Genomic DNA, 25832 nt, shown 5'->3' with positions numbered 1-25832 from the left:
ATTGCCAGAATGAAGATGAAAAGATAGATAATTGAATGCCAAATCACAAAGTACAAAAGAGGGGAAGACATTGTGTCACCTTGGTACTCAACTGCCATGGAATTACCCAATATAACCTCAACAGTCCAGCCATGGAGATTGCTTTGGAAGGCTCATAGTACCTTTCAAATTCAAGTGATGAGATGCTTTGCACCCAAACCAAACACCTTAAATACAGAGAACCTGGAAGTGAGCTTCCTGTCAGGGTATGCAGTGGGGAGGAAAGTGATATAGCTTGAAATCAGCCACAATGGAGGGATTTTTTTTTTTTTAATACAGAACAGAACTGAGGAGCTATTTTGTGTATGTGCCTGGGAAAGTGGAGTGGAGGCACCTCTTCCTAACGCAAGATGTGCCATTTGGCGAAGGAATATACAGATGTTCCAGTCCTGCAGTATTTTGCAAACTGCCATTCCCATTCCTAGACTCAGAGAATTCCATTATAATATCTTTTGTACAAGCACCTAAAGTCATGGCAATGAGTAGTTTTATCTTGTTACCACAATTAATTGGATAACCTGCAAGACAAGTAAAGGAAACTTCATGTAACTGACCCATAGGCCCAGATGCTGTAGAAGCAGAAATATTTGAGCTATGTGGTAAGATAGCTTGGCACAGGAAACCTGAATTAGAAATCAGTCTTCTAGATAAGGGAATATAATGATACCTTGGAAGTACAGGAATGCAATAACAAGAGCCATACTTCTAGATAAGTATCTCATGATCACAATCAAGCCAAACACTAAATATTAAATTGGTACATAGATCCATCTATTATAAGGTATAGGAAGGAATGATGCTAAGGTATTATAGATTTGTCAAACTATGCATCCCGCAAATCTTTAAATTATGTGTAGTGGTGGTTCTCCTATTGCTTCTTAGTTGTAAGTACTATACTCCGTAATTTTTTTGTATTCTATTGTTTTGCTATGGAATAAAGCTTTGATAACTCATACTGGTGTGCTCACATTGCCTCTGAATCCAAAAGTACTTGTAACCCAAACAGGACACTATGATGAAGAACATTTGTTTCTAATGAGTTGCCTGGTTAGCTGGTATCCTATTTTAATCTGTGCTTCAAGCCTCACAACACAACTGCAGACTGGCCTCTCATGCAGGATACCAACTTAATTTAGTCTCCTTAATTTAGCAACTCAGTACTATCATATATCATCCATGTATTCTGTTTAAGATTTAACACACAGTTACAAGGTTTCATTATCTTATTCTAAAAGTAAGATAGGAAAATAAAGTTTACAGAGAATGACTATTTTAAAAAATATTAAATAGTTTACCTTTGTATAAGTTGCAGTTTTGCCCTGCACAGGGGCTTTAGCTGTTACCTGAAGCTGCTGACACGCAGGGACCATCCTCTCAATCTCCTGCAGAAGCAGTGGCTTCTCCTCATCTTCCACCTGAAAGAGAGATTACTTAGGCATGCTAAACGTGCTGAAATACATACAGTGTAATAAAAAAAAGTTATGGGAAAAGTTAAGAGCATAGATATCTACTATCATATTAAAGTACGAGGCCTACACATTTTAAAAAGCAACTGTCTTTAAGATTCAGAAGCTGTACCATACCTGATTGGAAAATATATGGAGAGCTGAAGTAAGCTTTAATCCTTCTGTAGCAAAGGCCTAAGGGGGAAAAGGATAGAAAATTAAATGCAAAGCCACTAAGGAACAAAAAAGCCTTGCTATTCAAATGTGTGTATGCCCAATCTGTAATCCGATTAGTCAAATTCAGCTCAGAATAAATGTAGTTCACGAAACACCTTTCCTTTTTCCATTTCCCAACAAGAAAAAGAAAGGTAGTGTATCAAACCATGGTGAGTGATCATAAATAGCTTTGGCTATCGATGAACTGGATTGATTCATATAAGCAGTTTACATAAATATTTGGTTTGATGTCATAGGTTAGATAGTTCAGGTATAAGAAATGCATATTCTACAGCATTTTTTAAAATTGGTAATAATAATTGCACTCACGTACGCAAAATGTAATTCTCTTTTGTAATCTATCTCAGTCTGCAAGCAAGAATGCAGTCAAGAATAAGTCATTGGTAGAAAACTGAAAAAATATAGCAACATGTCCACCCCCCTCCCCACAAAACCAAATACAATGTAATCAAGTGGATACATGAAATAACTAGATTTTCTTTTATTCCAATTGACTGATGAGAGAGAAAAGGTTCAAGGAAACAATAATTCAAGTTCAGAACAGCTGTTTTTGATCAATCAACTATGGGGCTCAAAGTATGCACTTCGAAAAAAAATAAACTTTCTCTGACAGCAACTTCAGGGTATTGTATGAATTTTCTTTTTGTTGCTTTATTACCTCTGCCTGATGGAATAAGTCTTGGGTAATTTTCAGCAGTCCTTCCCCTCTAAAAGGGAAAAGCAAAAGAATAAAATTTCACCAACAATATAGAAATAGTTTACAAGCTGTGTGACTATGAGTATGGAATACTGAATAGGTAGAGGAGCAGAAAAAACACAAAATGATTCTATTGAGAAAAAATACAATATCCTGAAGAGGGAAGATTGTTCTAGGTTAAGATTAGGAATCAGTTTGGCTGAAGATGCTGGAGCACAATGCTTCATTTGGTTGCATCATTTCACTGGGTAACTCCCCCCCTCAAAAAAGAAAGCTGTTTCTGTGGTAACAAAGTTGAGGATCCTTTATTTAGGGAAGAATCCTCTATACCAGTGTTTCTCAACCTTGGCAACTTTAAGATGTGTGGAGTTCAACTCCCAGAATTCCCCAGTCAGAAGTTGAGTTCTATACACCTGGGAATAAACCTAATACAGTACATTCAATGGCATTTAATAAATAACAGACCAGAGATTCAAGATACATACCATCAAAGTTTATTCATTTATTTTAATGGTAACAGAATTTCTTCATTTAAAAGATGTTACAATCAGCAGCAGTAAAATAGAAGCATGTTGCAAAATTTGTAAGAGCACAACATTCATTATTATCCTCATTCTAGCAAGGAAATGATATGATTTATATACAGGTAGTCCCCAGTTTAAGAATAAATTCCGTTTCCAAGGTCTGTCTTTAAGTCGAATTTGTATGTAAGCCAGAACAGTATTATTGTATAATACTGTATAAGTAGTATTGTATAATTAACTCGAACCACTGTGTATTTAACTTGAATCATTGTGTATTTAACTCAAATTTTGCTACAATAGGCTCCATTCTTAACTATGGGTCACCCATAAACCGGGTGTTCTTAACCCAGGGACTACCTATACTTCAGTTATACCAACAGCAAGCAGAGTCCTTAAATACTACGATCCTTCACTTACATTCAATCTTCACGTGATTTACACTGTATTTTGTACAACTAAGGGGGAATTTATAAAACTGAATGGATAAATGTATGGATATTTTTTTACTTCTGGGGGAGATATAGCGAACTGAAATGGCTCTGCGAAAGTAGAACCGACAACCGTGGCAAAGACCAAGGAACCAGTGAGTAGACTGGTTTCTTGGAACCTCTCCAGATAAGGAGAGGACGGGAGATTACCCACATGTGCTCCAGATGGTTGTTCCTCGTGAGGAAATCGAAGGATAGAGGTTTTCCACTGGTCTGAGTGCCAGGAGATGTTGGGATCAGCCATCTAGCTTGCAACTGCAGCACAGCCTTTTAAAGGACATTATGTTTGCAAACCTCACTTTCTAATTACTTTCAGAAATTACCTATTAACTACTGTAAAGCTATTAGAGACCTTTGGAATGACAGGTTTGAAAAGTCTTCACTGAGTGAGTTTATCTTCAACTCTGAACAAAAGAAAAATTCATTACAAGCTTAAGAACTTAAATTTGAAATAAACAACAAAAAGCTAAATAAGATTTTGATCTAAGAAATGAACCGATTAAGGGTCTAGATAAATTTGGAATATTGACTTACTATAAGATTTTGAAATTAATTATAAAAAATAAACAACTTCTCATGGGAAACCGACTTAACAAAGTCATAACAAAAATATAAGTGATGATTTTAGAAACTCGAACACTAGAGGGGACTAAAGATTTTAAGCAGAGGGAAAAAACCCCAAAACCTGATGTCAGTTATTACTAGGATTTACAGAATGATACAAAACATCATAACATCAGAAATATTAAAGGAGATCTTTGAAGAATGGCCCTGAAGTTAGTAACTACAATATCAACACTGTCAGTAATTATGTCTGCTTCTATGGATAGACTATGTCTAAAAGATGTTAATGAAGGAATGACAGACGTGGAACAAATTTTATCTGATAAGATAAAGTATTGAATGTGGAACTACAAATAACAGGCCAAGATAATGATTTGGAAAAGGACACTTTACTGGATATTCAAAAGAAACTGGTTGAAGTTTTAAAAATTAAAAGGGAAATAAAAATGATAAACCAAGAGAATGACCTGGAAAATATTTTCTTATCGAATCTATGAAAGAGACTCGTTAAAGCCTTGAAGAAATCTGTGCAATGGGATAAAGAAGAACTGAAGAGAAATCAAATCCTACAATATTTGATTGAATTAAAGATTAAGACTCTTAGAAGTAAAAGGAAGGAATACAAAGTTGGTTTATTTGATCAAAGTTAAAATAAGACATTTTTTACAATGTTCTGGCAATCCTTTATGGACTTTTTGCTGACACCAGGATTGAAAAGTTGATGTTTTATGGATGAGATATGGGATGAAGAGATATTTGTTTAACTTTATAAGGGGTGAAAAGTTATTAAAAGTTTATACTTGTTGTGATAAAGGTTGGCAGTCACTTCTTCATATATTTCTTTTCTTTTTATTATATTCTCTCTTTTTCTTTTTCTCTTTTCCTGCACTTTTTATTCTTTCTTTCCATTCTCATCTCTTTCTCTAAGTTTAGTTTGTGTTAGTCTTTTTTACTATTGTAATTAAAATTCTTAATTAAATATATAATAAATGTGTGGATTTATATAGAAGTAAAACAGGAAATCCTTTGGTTAAGTGGCTTAAAGAATACCAGGCTGGTATGTTGCATAATGGTACATATATAGATTTTTTTCCTGCTTTTGATAAGAATGTTCAAAAATGGGAAATTAAGGAGCCCATGCTAATGTATAGGATATAAAGTAGATTATTAATTATTTGTACTTTTGTACTCTGATGAGAACTCAAAACAGCTACATTTGTTTAAGTTAAGTTCCTAATGGGTTAAGTAAAGTTTAGTAAAATATATAAAACTACGTTCATATCATGTCCTTGTAAGACCTAAGGATGTTTTTTATAACATTATATAGAATTTGCAAAATTTTGCAACATCATGACATTTTTCAAATCCCCTCTCCATTAACCAATAGCCAACACATCTGAAACAGAATATTGTTATATATATTAGCCATTTGTTCTGTGTGGGTGTATATACACACGCACACACATGCATAGAGGAGAGAAGAGAATGAAACTCAGTTTCTATTTTTGGATTTATGGTACATGTTTGAGAAGTATCTAGATTTGGCTTTAATTCAGAGAGATTCTAGTCTCCTACAAATATGGTCTAGATTTGATATGGGAAGGGCAAAGGTACCAGGCCACTTCTACAAACCATTTTGTCTCTCTCATTTTTAACTTTTTATGTTTTCCCTTCTGCTGCTCTTGTTATTACCTTGTAAATAAATACATGGAATAAGCCATACTGGATAGACCTTGTCCACATCTTACAATCTCGTTTTCTGGGTCTTCCCATTTCTCCATTTCAGAGTCAACCCGAGTTGTTAGCTTATGAAGTTCTAACCCTAGTTTTCCCAGTTTTGCTTGCTCCTGCAAGTGATAAGAGAAGGTATACCATTTTTGCTCATTATGTAACTCAGACTAATTATTAGAATAAATTGGTACCAATGAATAAAACAAGCACCTTACCTCATTATCAAGTCTGACTGGCTTTAAGGCTTTTAAATTTGCGTTATGCTTCTGTAAACATATTTTTAAAGAACAGAATTTGATTTTAGTGTTGTTATAAATCTACCTAAACGAAACATATTTACTAGCAACTGGAGTCAAGAATAACATGCTGGAGAAAACAGAATTATTTCTAAGAAAAGGGTTGCTTCTGAAATAAACCCCTCCTTCTGGTTGCAGATTCCAATCAACTGAGCACAATGTTAGAATAAAGCAACTGTTCTTCTGCTTATATGAACCTACTTCCTTTTAAAAATTGTGTAGCCCAAGTTACATTACTCCTACTGTATTTATACATGACATAGTTGTGGCCTGTGTTAAAAATCTTCCCCTTCAAAATATATGAAACACCTTACACTGTATCAGTCATTTAGCTCAGTGCTGTGAATTAGCAGTATCTTCCAAAACCTCAGGAGAGGTCTTTTGTATAACCTATTACCAGATACAATTTTTAAAGATGTTAGAAACAGAACTGCAATACAATCTGGCTATGCAGCTACAGTGGTTGTAGGGATTTGTGCTCCCAATGGCAATATGATGGGAAAGTCTCCAGTGTCTGCCCTAGGAAATGGGAAGCCAACAGTGATACTTTTAACATACAATGGATGAATTCCATACACATGGGTATGCCGCCATTGATTATATGTAGGAGAGAACAGCAAAACTAAATTTTGATTTAAAGTTATATTAACAGGACACAGAAAATCAAGCCACATAATTTAATATAACAGTTATTTTATCTGCATTGTTTCTAGCTTTTTACAAGCTTGCAAACAAGCCTGGAAAAAAAAAAGATCTAGATGCTTTAAAAGTCATTTCAAGGGACAGACATTGTGCTTATGCAAGGTCCAAGGCACTTTTTCCAAAACATTTTGGAGTTTATACAGCCTTATTTATACCATTAATAAAAACCTAACTTACTAATAACAGATTTCAAATTATCCAGGTACTTTCAAACAAGAGAGCTGAAATCTTAGTACAAAAATGTACAAAGCTGGACATTTTTAAATCATAAGACATTACAAAAAGTAACCAGAAATGGTTTTTTCTTTTGCTCAAAAATCTATGTGATATTTCATAATAATAACAGTAGCCATTAGATAGTAAGATGGATTATCTTAAAATTTTGAAGGATTGTCACATATATGAAAGACCAAATCATATATGATTTATCATTGTTGCAGAGAGTCGACATTGCAATAAAGGAAATTTTGACCAACAGAAGGAAGAACTTCTGAGGGATGAAACAGATTGAAAAAAATGCAAAATACTGGATGGCAATTGTAGTTTGGATTTCCTACATTCAATCTCCTTCCAACTCTATATTTCTATCATAAACAGAAAATTCAGACATTTCCCCTTAGCACTCCTACACAATCCTTAATATGGAAAAGGGAAGATGTTGCAGCAGCATCCAGAAACTTAAGTGATGCTTGCAGAATTCAGCCTTATTATTAGTGTTCTAGAAATATCTGTCTTTCTTTGATAACTTTAATGTGATATACAAACCTACTTACAGCGTTACATATGAACCAGGCCAGCGTAGCTTGTTAAACAAAACATGAAGGCATGAAGACTATATGGAATGAACAATTAACTGATGAAAAATATAAAGACATCAGCAGCCTCACAAAAACGAACTTACCCCTGGCCTGGGTAGTGACAAGTATGCACGCTTCTCTCCTAAAAACAATACACCAAAATTGGTTATGTACTGAACTTCTTGTATCATCTCTCCAGGCTTTGGAAAAATCATTATTAAAAAAAGTGTACCTACCCTTATTGGTTCCTCTTCATAGATCACACAGGTTTTGTATTCTGCCACGTGTTTCATTATAAAAGAGAAATTCTGCTACTGCTTATATTTGTGCTTATGGGAGGCCTTGGCAGATTCATCTGAAACCTTTCCATTTAATTGATAACCTTTCTAAATCCTCCTTTATCTTTCTGAATGTCCAACAGGAACAGCTAGTTGGGGGTGGGGGTGAGGGAAGCCTACATACAAGAGCTCATGTAGCAATAATGTGAATCAAGAAATCCCTGGAGTAAAGTTCAGGTTTTGTGATGGTACACGCTACTGTTTGCTTTTCAATAGGATTAAGTATACTCTGAAATTTCTTCCATTGAAATCAACATCAATATGTACTTATTTTATTTATTTTTAAAGGGTTGTTTTATTATATTTATCTTCCTCTAAATAGTTCATGGCAGTGTGCATTAGTCACCTTTCATTTTAAGATGCTGAGTGATGGGCTAAAATCAGCTAGTAAAGTCAAGTGGAGACTTCACCATAAGGACTCCCTACAGTCCAATACTTTAATCTCTAGACTGGTTTTTAGAAATTAATAGGACTTTAAAGTGCTCAAATTTGACCAGATGATGCCAATATTTTTTCATAGGAATCACTTTTCCAATTTTCTGTAATGCAATTCAGATCAATTCAGACAGCACACCACAAACATAGTTTATACCAATCAGCATTAAGAATTAAAACCAAGGTTTGAACTTCCAATTTCAGCAGCCACACCATTGTATAGCAATGCTCATCTGATTCTATTTTCCATCTTTCACCACTTTCATTTCTATCGTACATCATTTTCTGGAAATCAAGTTCCATTTGCAAATATGGTTTTCAATTCAAACATCATACCAAATCATAATTTATACAAAGTAGTTTTCAAATTCATATCAAAGCACAGATTCTGATTCTGAGTTGGCTGAAAAGAGTGCCGTTTATTCATTCAAAAGCTACATCTAACCATAGATACAGATAAGCTTCCATAACTGCTAGTAATTGCTAGTTCTCCTTATTAACTAGTACTACATAAGATCATATTATTTGGAGAATTCTGATGGCATCCAGATGTGGTATCTGAGCTTGATATTTAGATTTGAAATAGTTTGGTCTGGTATTTAAATATCCATTTTGTAACCATAGGTGTTTAGAAATACAGAGAAATTAAAGATCACACCACCAACCCACTTGGTTTCTGTTTGTCAAGAAAGAAATTCTATTACTCTTTGGTCATCATAGAAATGCAAAGGCTGACACTTCTACTTGCCAACTTGACAGATGGCCATATAAATACATATTAGGGTGTGTGTGTGTGTGTGTGTGTGTGTGTAGATATACCGTAGATATATAGATATATATCTCCCCATCCATCCATCCCCTAATAGGAAGCTAATGCACTATATATGGATGCTGTTTGGGGGTGGAGATAAAAAGCCTCTCCCTATTCATGGCCAGCAGGGAAATGCAGGTGACCAGGCTCTTAGCAGACTTTTCTTCTTGCAGTACAGTAAGTTTGTTTGCAAGGCTGATGTAATTACATCTGACCTGTGTATCATCACCAAACAGATCTGACAACTGAACGTTCCAAGTTGGTTCAAAAACTGCATTTCCGCAAGCAAATTAAGTAATGATTTTTGTTAATACAGATGAACGTAGCTATGTGAACTATATACAGAAGATACAAAAAGATTTGCTATCAAAACTTTTTAAATACAACTTCTCTATTGAAACATGTTTACCAGGTGATGCTCCATCTGCAAAGACAGGGGTTGACATTCTCCCCTTTCCCTTCACCACACAATATTATTATAGAAATTCACCCTTTTTTTAAAAAAAGGGGGGTGCAATATGTTTGACATGTGATGGAAGAGAAGGCAATGTATGCCATCTTCCTCCTTCCTAATTATTGCTGCCAAATGAGGCCACACACTGGTTCCACCTAACAAGAAATAGAATTCTGCTTGGTCCAGCCATTCTGTCCTCTACCCTCCCCAAAACATTTAGAGTACCAGAACAAAGATTTTAAGTCTCATGTTTTATGACAAGGAAAAAAGAACAAAAAATCATGGCCACATTGGACTTGTCAATGTCTTGCTTCAGTTAGTACCAAACTCCAAGTCCTTCAGCAGAAAACATGTAAAAGTAATTGCATCTACGTATTTCATGCCACCTTAATTCATTCTTGGTTTCTGCCAATTGATGAATGACTGAGAGATCCTGAAGATGCTAATGATGCAATTTAATATATGGGCAAAAGGAAAGTAAGAGAAGCAACATGGATAAGACTGAGAAGAAATTTAAGAACCATTATAGGGTACCAGGGTGGGGAGAAATAAAGCCATTACATTCCTGTATTTCCCATGAAGTAGAGAAAACAAACCAAAATGGAGCCAAAACAATTCATTGTAAAAATACACTTGGTTTATTAGAAAGTGTCCAGCACAATTAGTTATTCTTTAGTCTTTAACCATCATCAAAAGCACAGGGCTATTGCCTCACAGACATTAAAACATACTTATTCCATCACACTGCCAATACTAAGCTCAACATTTTTAAGTGGCAATTTAAAAAATGAGATTACCATAAAAATATAGTATGTGTAAATTATGGGGTGAAGTGGAGTGGCTAGCTTGGGCATAGCCACAACTATCATCCTGATATGCTAACTGCATCTATTTTTCAATCAAAACAGATAAAGATATATCTCCTATTATCAAGGAAGCATTCCCGTTTTTTCCCACAGAAAAAGGCAGAATCGATTACTATGATACTGAAATTAAAAAAAAATACCTAGGAAAATAATGTATTTTATTAATAAAAATATAACCTAGTTGACTTTCAAGATACTAGCTAATTAAACATGTTATCCCATTAATTTAAATGGGAAAGTTAAATGGGAAAATTGAACACCCCTGAGACATCAAGGACTTAAAAATGCATCATTCTGTCAGTATATTCTCTTTTTAAGAAGTTCTTCTAGGCAATTACAATGTAGCTTCTTATTTAATAGCACTTATTAATTCTCAATCATTCTACAACAACAGGTCAACTTGTATTCCTGGCTCCAATAATCTTAATTCAGTCTTTGTCAACTTAGTGCCTTCCAGGTGTGCTGGACATCATAATTCTCAGCATGATCATGCTAGCTGGGGATTTGGGGAAGTTAAAGTCCACCATTCCACCATAACAGGTTGGAGAGGACTGATGCAGTTTAAACGATTAAATGAATCTTCTCAAAGACCGGGCTTATACACTCTATCCTCCCTATATATGATATAAAAGAAAAAGGAAACACTTCAGAGAACAAAGGTCCCTGTTATATATACTCTCAGGAAACGGATACGTTCTAAGTACAGATGATTCAGAATCAAAGTGAATTCTGAACCTAATGGTATTAGCACTGTTCTTGGGATCAGGGAAATGTGCTGCTGTGGTTTGTTCTAAGTGAAAGTGGAGAGGAAGGGGAGGAAAACAGATAAAACCAAGGCTCTAGCAGATAATTTACAGTAATCACACCCATCCATATTCAACTGAAGTCAGCCAGTGTTTCATTTCTCTCAGAATTCATGAAGCAATTTGATAATGTGAAATGAGATTGTTTGTTAAGAGAGGACAATGAGGCAATTACGCCAAGTTTGTATATCACTCTGTATAGGCAGAGGTCAAATGTTGACTTTTTAAGCAATACATCCACTTCAAGAAAAGGCTAAGCAAATTAGCTAATAAGACTGATTTGATAACAATACAGGTTCTGCATTGTATTCTTCCTTTGTTCTGATATAAACAGGAAAATAGCAAATTACTTCACGAAAACTATAGTTTACTTTCTTCCTCCTTTGGAATAACTTCTAGGCCATTTCACAATGAACAAAAACTCAGTAGATTTTAGCTGTATTACATTTGTTAAGTCTATATTTGATAAATAGTAAACATTTCAATGGCAGTATCGTACAATAAATTTTAAAGCGCAACACTATTTGATCACTTCTAAAGTGGATAGTGGGTTTAGGTTTAGAATCTGATTTTAAAGAGCTTTAGAAAAATAATGGTGAATGCTACTCTCCGCTTCTGAGACAAGGTATATCTTCTATCAAGTGGAAGAAACATAGCCTAGCATATTCTCTACGAAGAAATTGTGTTTGCAAGAAGTGCTGACCATCCATGTTGCTAACAATTCATACTCAGTCATTAAGGTGGTCTGAGGAAAGGTATCAACAATTTCAGTGCAGATTCTGATCTAAGACATAATTTGCTTTCCATCTAAAAGGGCAAATCATGATTGGTCTTATTCATGTTAATGTGGTTTCAGAATCCCAGCAAAAACTGCTCTGACCTCAAAAGGAAAAAGAAGATGCTCTGATCCAACAAGTTGGTGTGTGGTTACTGTATATAATCTGGTTAATGAATATAAAAATATAGAAACTAAGATGAGAAAAAGATGAGTGAGGAACATAATTTCCTTGTTCATGTTCACAATGCACTTTCTAAAGAGCACTTAAGTCTTTTATCACCTAAGCATATATTTTTGATCCATTTTCTTTACATATAATACATCAGTTCTAGATCCCACAATAGGACAACAATCCTATTTCCATGTATTTCTTTTTGGTTGTCCTGTGGTGAAAGCATTATCTGCAATTACAATAGGATACAAACCTCTCCTTTACCTAGGCTGGATTAATCAGTATCCCAGGCATGCTAAAAACCTCTGTTCAGTGAAACTGCATTAGGAGCCATATGTTTCCTGTTTCTTCCTGCACAAAAGGAAGACTTTTGGTTGATGTCAACTGTACAGTACAGAGAAACTACACTTGCTGAAGTTCTACATAGCTCTTAACAGCACAGGAATCTTATTCTCCAATACACCTATGAGAAAGTTTGTTTAAATATGACTGTCTATAAGTAAGGTCATAACCAGGGTGATGTAACTTCCAAGGTAACTTCTACTTTTATATGATTTTATCTATATTATAGTGAATTTATAATTCAAATTCAATTTATATTATTCAAGACCTACCCATTAAATTCTAGTTCAGCTATCACTCTTGCCTGCCTCCACACTTTTCAAGTGCCATTCATATGCTTTATCATGATCTGCCTTGAGTTACTCTAGTCCTGTTCAGACAGTTGCCTAAATGTGTGAAGAGCTCAGTGTAGGGAGAGGATTGCGCCTGTATCTCACTGACAGCTGTCCTTGTGCAATAACTATACCCACGTTCAAGTATTCACAAGTTCAGCTCGCCTACAGATCCCTCAACTGAAGGAGGAAAAGGCTGGATGCATGGTTTTATCCTCTCCTATACCAAACCCTCCATACATAGTAAAAGACTGAGTTCGCCTGTCATGCTAAACCTTTTGATTCATTTTACTGCATGAATCCAGTTACTATGGTTTATAATCATGGCTAATGGCTCAGCAGGTGGTAAATGAGAGTTGAACAAGCCTTATGTTTGAACCCAGTCAGAATATAAAAACGTTCTGCAAAACTAGAGTAAGGATTGTATTGATAGATGATTACAGACACTAGATAATTAGCACTTATAGAAAATTTGACAAAGTAAAGTTTTCTGGGGAAGGGAAACATTTCCATGAATTAAATACTGTACAACTTCTTCCTAAGTAGCTTTACTGCTCTATAAACTGTCTCTGGGTCTTCGCACTATGTACGTATGTCCCACAAAAGAGAAACACAGGCTTCCATTTTTTATTTTTGCAAGGGGTCTCCAACTTTGGCTTTCAAGCTGAAGATAAATCAGCACACAAGGGCTCTAACAAGTCTTGCCCCTACTAAAAGCAATACACTAGAAACTGAGGGGTATAACAGGATATGTATAATTATCTACTTTGGCATTCTGCAGTCGTTTTATAAGTTAAAAGGTACTATTACTTGCCTGATTTTTCTCTAATGTCAAGGCTAGTACATGGTTTTATCCTGAATGATTATGTTCAAGAAACTACACAAAAGAATAAATTCATCAAACTTAACATTTCTATCACAGGAAGAATGGCAGAATTTAGTGAAAATGTTTTTTTCTGTAAACCTGAAAAGCCTTCTGAAGGAAATTAAATTAGGCAGAGGAATGAGAAATCTCTCAACAAATAATACTACAGTGCCTCTGGCAAGGTCGTTAAAAGACAGATATGCTCTTTACAGTTTTTTTTCTAAATGCTACACAAATACCAGGTGACTTACCAACCACAGAATACAGGCCAAAAGTTGTGGGCAGTCATCAGAAAGATCCCATCCGAGCAGAAACGATAGCAGTTTAAAAATCAAATAGCTAAATTCACTACATTGTGAAGTCAGCAGAAAGCACAGAAAATAAGGGTTTCTTTCTTTTGCAAGAACACTAGACAGTTCAGGTCAAACTGAAAGAAGAACTTTTTTATGATTCCATCACTCAAAAAAAAAAAAAATTCAACTGCTTTGAATGATGAATCATTTCCTTGAATATCTTGAAAATGTATTGTGGAAGCTCCATAAAAAGCAAGATCTACACAATAACCTCATTGTATAATAAACTCTATTCCTTTAAAATTCCTTTAAAGGAACTCTATTCCTTTAAAATGGTGGTTTTCAACTGCATCACCCTGGGCTCTTAAGAGGGCTCCTCAGACATGCTGCTTAACACCCTTTTCTGTACCACACAAACAAAGGAGACAGCTGGGTGCAGCATGTAGCACACACCCAATTTATGCAGAACTATCAGAAAACGCACCAGGTGACCCACATGATGTGATGTAATAGGCAAGAATTTCATATCTGATAAGCAGAGATTTTTCCATTATCATCTAAAAGTGGAAAAGATCAAATAAAGGTTGAAAACCACTTAACTAAAAGCAATAACTGTGGGCATTAATTAGGCAAGACTGTACCATCCTAGTCTCACAGGATTCCACTGAAATTAAAACTATAAAAGATTCAGTCTCAGCATGATATTCATTATCTCCTTGAAAAATAAGAGACAGGGTTGTTTGAGTTATTGCCTAAATGCTTAAGAAATGCTCCCAACTTTATGCTACATCACAGGTACTCCAGTATTTGCTAGACTGTGAACTGTGTTTCTCTGAACAGAGGGCAGACACATTCCAAGGACCTGTCATGTTACTGATGGGTTTTGGCAGTTGTATGTTTGCCCTCCGTAGGTAATGTACTTTAGTGTAATCAACCCCAAAGTACCTACAGAGTAGCAAGAAGTGTTAAGTGACTTCAAGTCGTAGTTTGTTGACTTTAGGAAGGATGGAGACCATCACATCTCATAGCCAGAATACTCAGAATATGTGTGCACTGTAAGCTGGAAGCTTGTATTTAAGGACAGTAGGTTGTCTGTACTTAGGAACAACCCGCTCACCTCGTCTTCCTTCAAACACGTCACTGATTTCTCTTAAGAGAAGGGACATGTCGTTCAGCTGAGATTCCCACGCCTCACAGAACACATCCAGATTTTCTTTTGCAATTTTACTGGAAGGATGCAATGTCAGGGTTTCAGCAGCAGAAATTATCTGAAGGAAACAAAACAGGCTTTGTCATAAACATACAATTGTGTATCAGCATCCACCTCCACAGGACAAAAGATAAGCTGTCTCTCATTTGTATTAAAAAAGGCTGTATAGCATTTGCTAACAAAGCTTTACAAAAACCAAAGGATTTCACAAGGGATACTACTGTGCTAAATGATATTGAACAAATGGCTGTTTTAAACCAAGCAAGCTGAGAGAATATACTATATTATAAAAAAAATCTTACTTTCAACAAGATTTTGAAAAGGATTATTAACTTATTCTTTTTATGTAGGGAAGAAGGTCTCCTAATAGAATGAAATGGCTCTTAAGAAGCACTTTATTGCATTATGCTGTCAGTATAGCAAATGGGAATCTAGCATCATAAATTATTCCAGCCATGATTGGTTACTCAACATGATTCCTTATCCAGAACCCTCTGTTTCAAAGAGTTTTTTTTTCCTTTTTGTTTTGTCACCAAGGTATTTAGGAAGTCTGTATGTATGTTGAACTTAATAGTTAAAAGACATTTTAACACTATTATTCCAAGCCTAATATACTTTTTCCATTATGAAATTCTGATCTATTTGCTCAAATATTGGTGGAATGGTGACATATTTCCCTGTGAGAATAGTACATGCTATAGACAAAGAATGTTTTCAGTTTCAGTTTCTGGCACCTGAAGCTAAAGGATTTAAAACAGAACTGGAAAAGTCTTCTGAGTATTATCAACTGGAGCAAATAGTCAGCTAAAATTATACATACCTGAGGCCCAGTCACATGAAAAGTATCTTCTGCATGGAGACAAGTAATTTCAAGTGGCTCTGTTCCAGAGACATGTCTTAATAGATGGCATATCTAAAAAGAGAAACAAAACAAACCAACGTAATCATAAAACCTATGTATGAATTGTGGAATTCTTATGGAACATGTATGGTGGATACTAAATGAAAGCTTTGAACATTTAGAAATATATCTAGAGACGCAGGTTTAATCTTGGCAGAAAGCTGGATGTCTCCCTGACATCTAAGACAGAGGATGCTTAACTACTCCTCTACCAATCATTTGTCATCTGAACTCCTATCTCTCCAATCCTGATCTTTCAACCATCCTAAATAAGCCAGGCAAAATGCAGCTGGGGCAAAAAGTGAAAGGAAGCTAGGCAAAACTCTTCCCTGAAACTCAACTTCTTGCTATTTTTTAAAAGATGCCTGATGAGCTCTGGAATCCATTTCTAGTTTCCCAGTGTCGTTGAGGGTCAGGCGGCATACCAGCTTAATAAATTGTTATTGTTGTTGCTGTTGTTGTTATTGTTGGTCGCAGAGCCAGCCAGATGTTTAGACTGGATTTGGCATTTTTATCCACCTATCGAGTTCTTCCCAAGGACATGGGATAGGCAGAAGTTGTTGTCTGATGGTGTTAAAGGCATTGTCACAGGATATAAGCTGTTCCAAGTGAAGCTGCCTTTTGCAATTGACTGATGGTGATTTTGTCAATGCCAATGGTGTTCAAGTGGTTCCAGATGTTTTGGAATTGCACCCAAGGCACCTATTACTATTGGTACTATCTTTGCTTTCTTTTGCCATAGTTGTTCTACTTCTATTTGCAAGTCTTTGTATTTTGTGATTTTCTACAGTTCTTTCTCTTCTATCCTGTTGTCTCCAGGTATTGCAATGTCCACTATCCAGACTTTTTTGTCATTATTATTATTACTACTACTACTACTATTATTATTTTGCTCCATGAGCATGCTTACTATACTCGTTTTGAATCAATGGTATTAAAAATATGTCAGGATTGATCAAACAACCACTTGGGTTTTAGAGATCAACCACAGTCTGTTGGTTCTAAGAACAGATACCCCTAAGGCTCCAAACAACTTTCACCAAAAGGATATTCTGAAGAATGAAGCGGGAGCATTAACACAGCACCCCAATTCTGTGAATACATTCTTTTGCCAGAGTTGGAGACTTTCCCTTTTATTCCCCTGGGGCAAAGAGAGAGGCTGCAGTTGGTCTTTGAATGGTATGATGGGGGCAGGGTCATATTCCAAAGAATGACTGGGATAAGGACAAAGAAGTGGGCTGGGCCAGGACAAAAATTAAATGTAAATTAAATACAGTTAATCTGATTATTCCCATGCCAGTAGTAATGCCTGATACATTAACACTGCAATTCAGCTACATTTTTTGGAGGGATTGTAGGCTGGGGGCACATATATGACCATGCCAAAGATATCCCTGTCCAAAGGGCAGGCATGGTCTGCAACTCAAATATCCAGTCAACTACAGAAATCTCTATGGTAGCAAGCAATTACAAAGGAGAAAAAAAATAATTTCAAAGGTATATCCCCATATAAGCAGAATTTAGGTTGTCTTTCTCAACATAACCCAAACTTACTTCGATCAATTGGTCTTTCTGTTCAGAGAGCTTATAACTATACTCTGCAATAGCTTCTATGTTTCCTTCTGCTCCACAGGCTTTCAGCGCTTTCAAAACAAGGTGATCTGAATGATACTTTATCAGGTCTGCTGCAACAGATATTGCTGCACCGTGGAGCTTTGATATTGGAAAAATTAACACAAAGCAGTAGTTACTACAATGGGTAACTTGTAGCAAACAGTAGTTAACTCCAGGCAATTAGAACTTTTACACAAAAGCTACTGATGTTTTTCTTTTGGAATTTGGTGTAGCTATTGAACATTTTTGTGAGCAACTAACTTTTCTGTTCTAGGCTGGGTCAATATAATGAATCTGAAAAAGAACAATGAATAATGAGGAATAAATAGTATCAAAACTCACTGATGGCATTTAGAGATAGAAGAGAATAAAGATGCTTACCAAGAGCTGAATTAACTCTGCTTAGTTCACAAACTGCATTAAATGATAACCAAAAACTTCAATAGGGCTAGACATATTAAAAACTTGTACAGATGTGGTAGATATCAAGTGGTTTGCAATTCAGGTAGAAAAAATATGAACTGATGTAGGGTTTATGGAACAAAGTCTATTTCCAGTTTGAGCTTTCTAAACTATTTATCACTTCCCTTCTGAATGCTGGCATCCTATTAGACCTGTTAGTCCTATATATCAACAAATGATTACATTATCTGATAGTCAGAGGTCTTGGACACAGACCTGAAAACAGCTTGAGAATAACAGTATTAATTTAAACAACATAACAAGTGTCTAACCCTCATGGTTGCAAAGACATATATGAAAGAGTGGGTGACACTACAAAAAACTCAAAGGCCTGCATTGAAGAAAGGAAGAATAAAATTTCTGTTAGGAGTAGGCTTTCTGTGCATTGCACATCTTTTAGCAAAAACAGAAAATGTAGGCAGAATAAGAATTCATTGATATACAGTAGTTCTCATAATTAATTAAAATATTCTTAATGCAGAATTTAGATTACTTTGGCATATAATTGTAGTGTTCTTCTCCAGCATAGTGTGTTCACATTATCGTTCATAATTCTTGCATTGTTCTTTGCTGCTACCATCAATCTGCCAGAAGAAGGAAGAGGATTAAGAAGGGATAGCCCCCATTTTATCCTCGTTCTTCCTCCAGGAGGGAACTGAGTGATCTAGAATAAAATCAAGAGTATGCTAAACAATCTACAGGTGACATATAACACTCAGGGACAGAGAATTAAACTTATATGAGGCTTAGTCACAAATTCAGAGGATTTCCGTGGGTATCTAACCATCAGCCTTAGAATTCCCTCCAATTCTAAAAGAGCAATGGTGGTTAATGCAATAGTTGTACTCTAAGGACAGTAAGGCAAAATTGCTTCTCTGTTTTTTGTTCTTTTCTTAGACATGCCCATTCATGTTCAGCTTGGGGAGAGACCGTCGCTCAGTAGAAGAGTACACACTTTGCATGCATAGAGATTATTAGGTTCATAGCATCTTCAGCAAAAACGAACACTTGCTGGGAACAAAGGTATCTGCAGGATTCAATGCTTTTGTCAAAATGTGACTTATATACAAAAGGGACAGAGCTTCCATTGCAACCCTGCTTTCATCACTTGACACCCACACCCTCAGATGTCTCCAGTTAGAAAGATCTCTCTCTGCTCAAATCCCTGATAGATGGAGACCTTGTTGTGGCATTCAGAGGCAGCTGAAGTACAAGTTTCAATATGCTTCAGCATGGGTCATGCTGACTGGAGCTGCTGAAACTGCAGTCTGGCCACAATTGGAGGGCCACAAATTCCTTGGCCCTGCAATTCCAGTTAGACAAACAAAGAACCTGTTCTGGTATAATGTAGGGGTTTTGGGGGGGGGGTAGTGGTGGTGGAATTCCTTATAATAGAAAAAAAAAAATCAAAACAAAACAAAAAATAAAAAGCATTAATGGTAATATCGATCTCTAAACTTAAGATTTCACGCACACCTTGCTCTCTTTGATTAAACTGGCTTGCATAGGGCTTTCAGGAAAGCTCCCTCCAGGGGCCTGTGCTCTTCTAGGCACATTGCTTCCATCAGAAGCTCCCCAAATACTTCCTGGGTCAAGGGTGGGCAATTATTTGGTGATCAAGGGCTGTGTTTAACATGGGAAGAGGTGTAGCTGCGGGTTATATCATATCTGTGAATGAAAGGAATTTTGAGGGTAAAATTCGGGAGGTTTTCTTTGTTTCTGAATTGTAATATCCCTGTTTTAGGATTTCCTCTGCTGCCCCCACCCCAGGCAGGAAACTATGTTATCAGTTTGCAGGAATCAAGGCCAAAGGGGACTCAGAGGGCCACATGAAAGAGTGACAGGTTACCCACCTCTGTGCTAGACCATAAACTGAATTAATAAAAGCATAAGAGACTCATTGTGAATAAAAACCATGCTAAGCTAGATTCTGAAACAATCTCGAACAATTTGTATTCTTGCATGAAAAGTTATGCCTGCAGGCTTCTACTTAAAACAACCTGCTGGTTAAATGGTAAATACAGACAGTTGGAAACACTATTATATTATTATATCTCTGCTGAGAATATAATAATTCATTTTGAAGAAGTTATACATATTATAATTCCAAAACATATTCCAGATTGTACTGGGTTCCAACTTACCTCTCTTTGAAGCTCATTCATGCACTGGCACATTTTTAGTATGGATAATTCCAAGTCCTCTGTGACTTCTCTTTTCTTCTGATTTTGCTAAAGAAAAACAATTTCCAATTCCACAAATGTCTGACTTTAGGCTATTTGGTCTTTTAATTAAAATCTTAAAATTAAAAAAGCCAAACATGGTTTGTAAATTTCAATCCAATGGTAATTTTATCTGGAAGTAAGGCTCATCAAACCCTGGAATTTGGCTTTCAATGGATGTGCCTAGGACAGAGGTGCAAGAATTCTATATTGGTTCATATATCATGCTGAGCCATTAATCATAGTTTGTTGAATAAGAAACAACTGACTGGTTCACACAATGTGCTAAGCTAAAATCGAATCAGATTATGGGTTAGTGCAATATGTGAACTCAGTAAGTTCCATATGACAGAATTAACGACAACAATCCATTTTGTTCCTTTTTACCAAAATTAGTTAGAGTCTTGAAGTGTATGGTTGATATGACAAACCTGTTGCTGGAAAGTTTAGCTGGATTAGTACATCACATTAATCCAATGTTTGCTTACACTGCTGTCCAAAGCACAATCGCTGGGTTCATACATCATACTAACCCAAAACCAAGCAACCATACTTTAGCTTAGGCGACATGTGAACATAACCACTGTAATTTGTAAACAATGGCTTTACAGATTTGCATACAGAAATATATACTGCTCTAATACATATAATTTGTAAACAATGGCTTTACAGGTTTGCATACAGAAATATATACTGCTCTAATACATGGTATGTTTTAAAACCAATAAAATATATTTAGATTGGTTAAGTATTGCATATACAGGTGGTCCTTGGGTTACGACCAATTGTTCAGTGACCATTCAAACTTACAATGGTGCTGAACAAGTGGTACTTATGACCAGACCTTGGAGTTCTGACCGTCGCAGCATCCCTACGGTCACATGATTGTGATCCAGGTGCTTGGCACCCAGCTCACAGTTATGACATTGCAGCAAGCCACGGTTGTGTAATTGCAATTTCCGATGTTCCTGCTGGTTTCCCACAGGCAAAGTCAATAGAGAAGCTGGCAGGAAGTTGGAAGTTGCAGTCACATGAGGTCCTCACTTAACAACCAGCACAGTCCTCGCTTAACAGTGGCAACTGGGACAGCCAGAACTGCTGTTGCTAAGTGACAGAGTCACATGACATTGCACTTTACAACCACGTTGCTTAGCGACCATAATTCCTGTCCCAATGGCCTTCATAACCTGAGGACTACCTGTATTTCAGTTACACATAATTTCAATTTCTTCCCCACATTTTGAAAAAAAATAAATCTTTAGAAGTCTTGTGGTGTCCTCCACATGTATTGGGTTTAACATTTTCATGTTGCCCATATTAACTGAGAACATGGATGCTATAGTCCCACTCTCTATAGAAATCACTATGTAGGATAAACCACTTCAGTAAACAAAACTAGTATACCAGAGGACAAATATGTATTATGTATATCTCTTTCTGAATCTGACCAGTAATGATGGGAGAATTTATTTATTTATAATATTTATATTATTATTTATATTGATAGAAGGAATTATACTGGGTTTTTGTTTTGATTTATGTAAATATTTATAAAACTCTGTTCTAAATGGCAAGGATGATGATCCCATAGAATTTGCAATACTGTGATGACACATGTTATCATATAAAGTGTATAAACTGATTTAGTATTACTCCTCAAACCATCAGTTTTGCTGGGAAAAAGGTCTCTCTTACAGCATTGATCCAGGCTGACACCAACTGCTCCAACTCCATCTTTGCTTGCTTGGAGAGCTCCAAGATGTGTCCTCGGGTTTCATGGTTTGTATAAGCAGAATCTGTAAAATCTTCTGTGAGTTCTAAGACAAGACGCAGCAATGCTCTAAGGTTCTCCTTTGATAGAAGATAAGGGTTTTCTCGCAGACCTTCCACCTTATTCTGAAAAAAAGGGAAGGGGAGACATGATATACTAAAAAAGCAGAAAAGACTGAAATATCAGTGCAATTATAGCATGCCAGTCAAGAGAAAGAGTTGGGAATCAATTCCCATTTCAAAGCTCCCTTCTATCACATGACCTAAAGCAAGCCATACATTCTCAGCTTCCCACCTGCAATATGGTAAATTCACTCAATATTCTTTTAACATTTTTAGGGCTAACGTTATTAATACTCTGTATGCCATCCTATAAGCTAGTGCTTAAAATCTTTTGTTAATGGAGTTAAAGATGGCACCCCAGCGTCTTCATGCTGACTGCACATGTCCACAACTGAACTTCACATACATGAGGGGCAGTCAATCTGGTGCCCTGTCAATGTTTTGGACCAATTCTCACAATCCTTTGTTGTTGGCATGCTGGTTAGGGGTGTCAGGAGTTGGAGTTCAAAACATCCAGAAGGCATCAAATTTCCTAGCCTCAAAACACACGTACACGGTTACTTTACTTCAACTACAGTTTACAATCAGAACAGCAGTAGGAAAACGTACATCTTTAAAAATGTATAAATATGACCCATGTCATACACATGGATGGGACAACACACACATCCCGCCGCTTTCTTCTGAGAATACACATTTCTTACTGAAAGGATGGCAGACTTCAATGAGATAATATCAATTCACACATGCAATAACCTATACAACCATCTATGTAAAACAGCTGATATGATTAGGGAATTGTACCAGATGATATTTGTGCGAAGCAGCTTCTCAGGTGATCTGTCAAGCTTTCACACACCTGCCTCCCCTCAAAGGTTGGGTCGAAACAGGCAAAATTGCAGGAGAAATAATCCATACTACTCCCATGAGATATAACATTAAGAAAATTATATTATAGAAAAGCCAGCCAGATGGCTGGCACAGTAATACCTATTATATAGTTGCCATTTTTAAGACAAATTAGAAGTTACCAGGATATTGGGTTGGAGTTACAGTATATTTCTGCTTCAGCAAGTTAGGTTAACTATCTAGTCCAGTGGGCTGAGTTGTATCCAATGGTATCTATCTTCTGACTGAACCTCATCTGCCAAGGAACAGACACATTCTCCTCTAGGAATTGTCATATTTCAACCACACACGTACTTGCAGTTTTTAGTTGACAAAATCCCTAACATAGGACAAATTATGAACAAAGTGCATTGAAAAGTCAGGAACATACTGAAGTATTTGAAAATCACTGGAAAGTTCTAATCAAAATCACAGAAATGGTTTCCCCCCTTGCATGTAGATAATTCACTCATATGTAGGTACATTCATCTAGAAATAAGTCGCCAAAAAAGACAGATCTGTCCTCACCTTGAATTCCTTGATGCCAGTATAGATGCTCATTGGGCCCGGTTCATTCTCTCCATTGGGCCGAGTGTCTGCTACAATCTCTATAACCTGCTCCAAAGCGAGTCTCATTCTGTGGAACACTGCTCCTTTGTTAACACGGGCAGATTCACAGTCAGGATGCCTTAAACAGGTCTTGAAAATCAATAATTTGAGCAAAGAAGGCAGTAAACAAGCAAGTAAATAAAAATACATCAACATTATCTGGCTGCTTCTGTGCTATCTACCAAGATGAATCCCCGTGTGCTCCTCCCTGCCTCAGGCAAATCAACCAAGGCTGCTTATCAGTTCCATCAGTGAGTCAGCCACTGCATTTGTCAATATTTCTTCCGGTGTCCTTCGGAAAGCCTTCCAAGTCTCCCTACATGTTGACTGATGTGGCTTTAGTCAATGCTGTCCCATGTGTTCCTGAGAGCAGCTCTCAAGTCTTTTGCTTTGCTGATAATCAACCAAGAAAATGAGTTACCTTGGAAGCAGTGAGAAGCATCATGGTACATTTCTCGAGAATAGACCTAGAAGCTGCCATTTTAGCTTTCTTCTTTTCATCTTTCAGATCCTAAGGAAAGAAAAGCAAAACTCTCCTGATGGATAACAATTAATAATTCTTGGCAAAGGGAGATGCTGAACATCTGCTGATAAACAAAAGCATGTCATATCTTTTAATTATTAAAAAAGACAGACACCTTTTGCTATTGATAATGGGATATGGAAAAACATTTGGGCAGCTTTTCTGTCACCTCTGAAATATTAGATTAATGTGATTTCAGTGGTAACACCCTCTGAAACCATAACTAAACATGCATAGGTTTTGATTACTATGGGCATATATGCATTATTATTTTGCTTTCAGTAACTAATATCACTGCTTATTATAGTTCACCTCTCACCCTGATGATGTTAATTCTGCTAATTCTTAAAATTCCATGTGGAGAGGGAATGACAGCTGAAATAGCTTTAGTCAGTAAAAGAGACATGTTTCACATCTCTGACTTATCAAAATAAAACCTTCAACAGCTATTAACACAAACATTTCCTTTTATAATGCAGAAATTACTGAGAAGGAATCCAAAAGGTTTAATAATTTAGATGTAAGACTTGGTTTCAATAGACAAAATAATTAAAGGAATTGTTTGCTAGTCTAGATCAGGAGCAGGCAGCCTTTTGGTAACCATACTTTTCTACCACTTTTTTTCAGGGCAGATAGCAACAGAGAGCATGAAAATGATGTGATGACATGTCCAAAGGATCTGGAACTTTTGCAAATACACCCATTTTATCTTTTTGGGACTGGGTGAGGGACTTTCTCTTTGTTTAAATAACATTGGTGTCTTAAGCCTGTCAGAAACATCTCATTTTGCCAGAAAATCATGGTGTTCTTCTTCAATAGTTTGCTGGCAAATTCTGGCAGTGCAATGTTAGGTGCTCAAGTGGGAAGCTGCTTGCAGACTTCCCACCATGGTCTACATGCTGAGAAAGAACTTCTGTTGATCTGGCAATCCATTTATGAACATTTTCCCTCCAATGGTCAGTCAGCATTCCATATTCAGGCTGTTGTGGGGGTTTTGTTTTTTGTTGAATGATGGCAGTTTCCCAATGTATTTCCACTTTATTTTTTTATTTTTTGTACTTTTGCAAATGTTGGGTTCATCCAAGACTGCCAATAGTTCCCCAGTTGGGAGCAAACGCTGCTGTGGCTCAATTAGGACAGATGCTGAGACCAAAAGTCCCTATTATTACTACAGTCAGTCATATCCTGTCTTTCCTGGTTATTAACCTTGACAGCTCAGATGGGATCTTACTGTTCAGAGGCACTTTTATGTCTTACAATACCTGATAAATTGCAGGTGGGATACACACAAAAAGATACTAAACAGCAATTGTAAGTTTTTAACCAGGTGACTTTTTTTTTTTTATAGGAAGGCAGAACTGGGAATAAGGCAATGTTTGCTAATGTTTTCTACAAAGCATTGAACAGACAGAATTTTATCTAGTACTTACATTTTGTCGATCTCCAGTTAAATGGGCAAATTCCACCATTTCATTTCCAAATTGACTGAATATTTGGACAAACTCTTGAAAACTACTTACTTTCTCTAGCTGTTCCATTGTCATAAGGACCTGCCAAATAT

General features: G+C 36.3%; 1 protein-coding gene across 5 annotated transcripts in view; it reads right to left on the bottom strand.

Annotated features, from left to right (window-relative positions):
• CTNNAL1 (catenin alpha like 1) overlaps window positions 1-25832 on the bottom strand; it is a 54156-nt gene that overhangs the window by 3442 nt on the left and 24882 nt on the right. For 2 of the 5 annotated variants that reach the window (XR_015794246.1, XM_088131549.1), the window contains exons 4-17: window positions 25702-25821; window positions 24170-24259; window positions 23668-23838; window positions 22114-22314; window positions 20341-20427; window positions 17675-17833; window positions 16040-16132; window positions 15127-15277; window positions 7625-7662; window positions 5941-5991; window positions 5687-5841; window positions 2380-2428; window positions 1623-1679; window positions 1335-1454 (exon numbers count right to left, since the gene is read on the bottom strand). Coding sequence is in view for 4 of the 5 variants with exons in the window: in XM_088131549.1 (XP_087987675.1) it covers window positions 1335-1454; window positions 1623-1679; window positions 2380-2428; window positions 5687-5841; window positions 5941-5991; window positions 7625-7662; window positions 15127-15277; window positions 16040-16132; window positions 17675-17833; window positions 20341-20427; window positions 22114-22314; window positions 23668-23838; window positions 24170-24259; window positions 25702-25821 (1542 nt within the window). In the remaining variant the exon portion in view is untranslated. Of the gene's footprint in view, window positions 1-1334; window positions 1455-1622; window positions 2070-2379; window positions 2429-5686; window positions 5842-5940; window positions 5992-7624; window positions 7663-15126; window positions 15278-16039; window positions 16133-17674; window positions 17834-20340; window positions 20428-22113; window positions 22315-23667; window positions 23839-24169; window positions 24260-25701; window positions 25822-25832 lie in introns of those variants that run through there. The other 3 variants (XM_088131551.1, XM_025164826.2, XM_088131550.1) reach the window with 3 other exon arrangements.

This window comes from Python bivittatus, unplaced genomic scaffold (genome assembly GCF_059951505.1).
Source record: "Python bivittatus isolate LINGU-HERP-01145 unplaced genomic scaffold, Pbiv_v1 ctg000960_np1212, whole genome shotgun sequence".
NCBI classification, from domain to species: domain Eukaryota; kingdom Metazoa; phylum Chordata; class Lepidosauria; order Squamata; family Pythonidae; genus Python; species Python bivittatus.
Note: the sequence above shows the minus strand (reverse complement) of the source record. Positions and strands in the feature narration are given on the sequence as shown.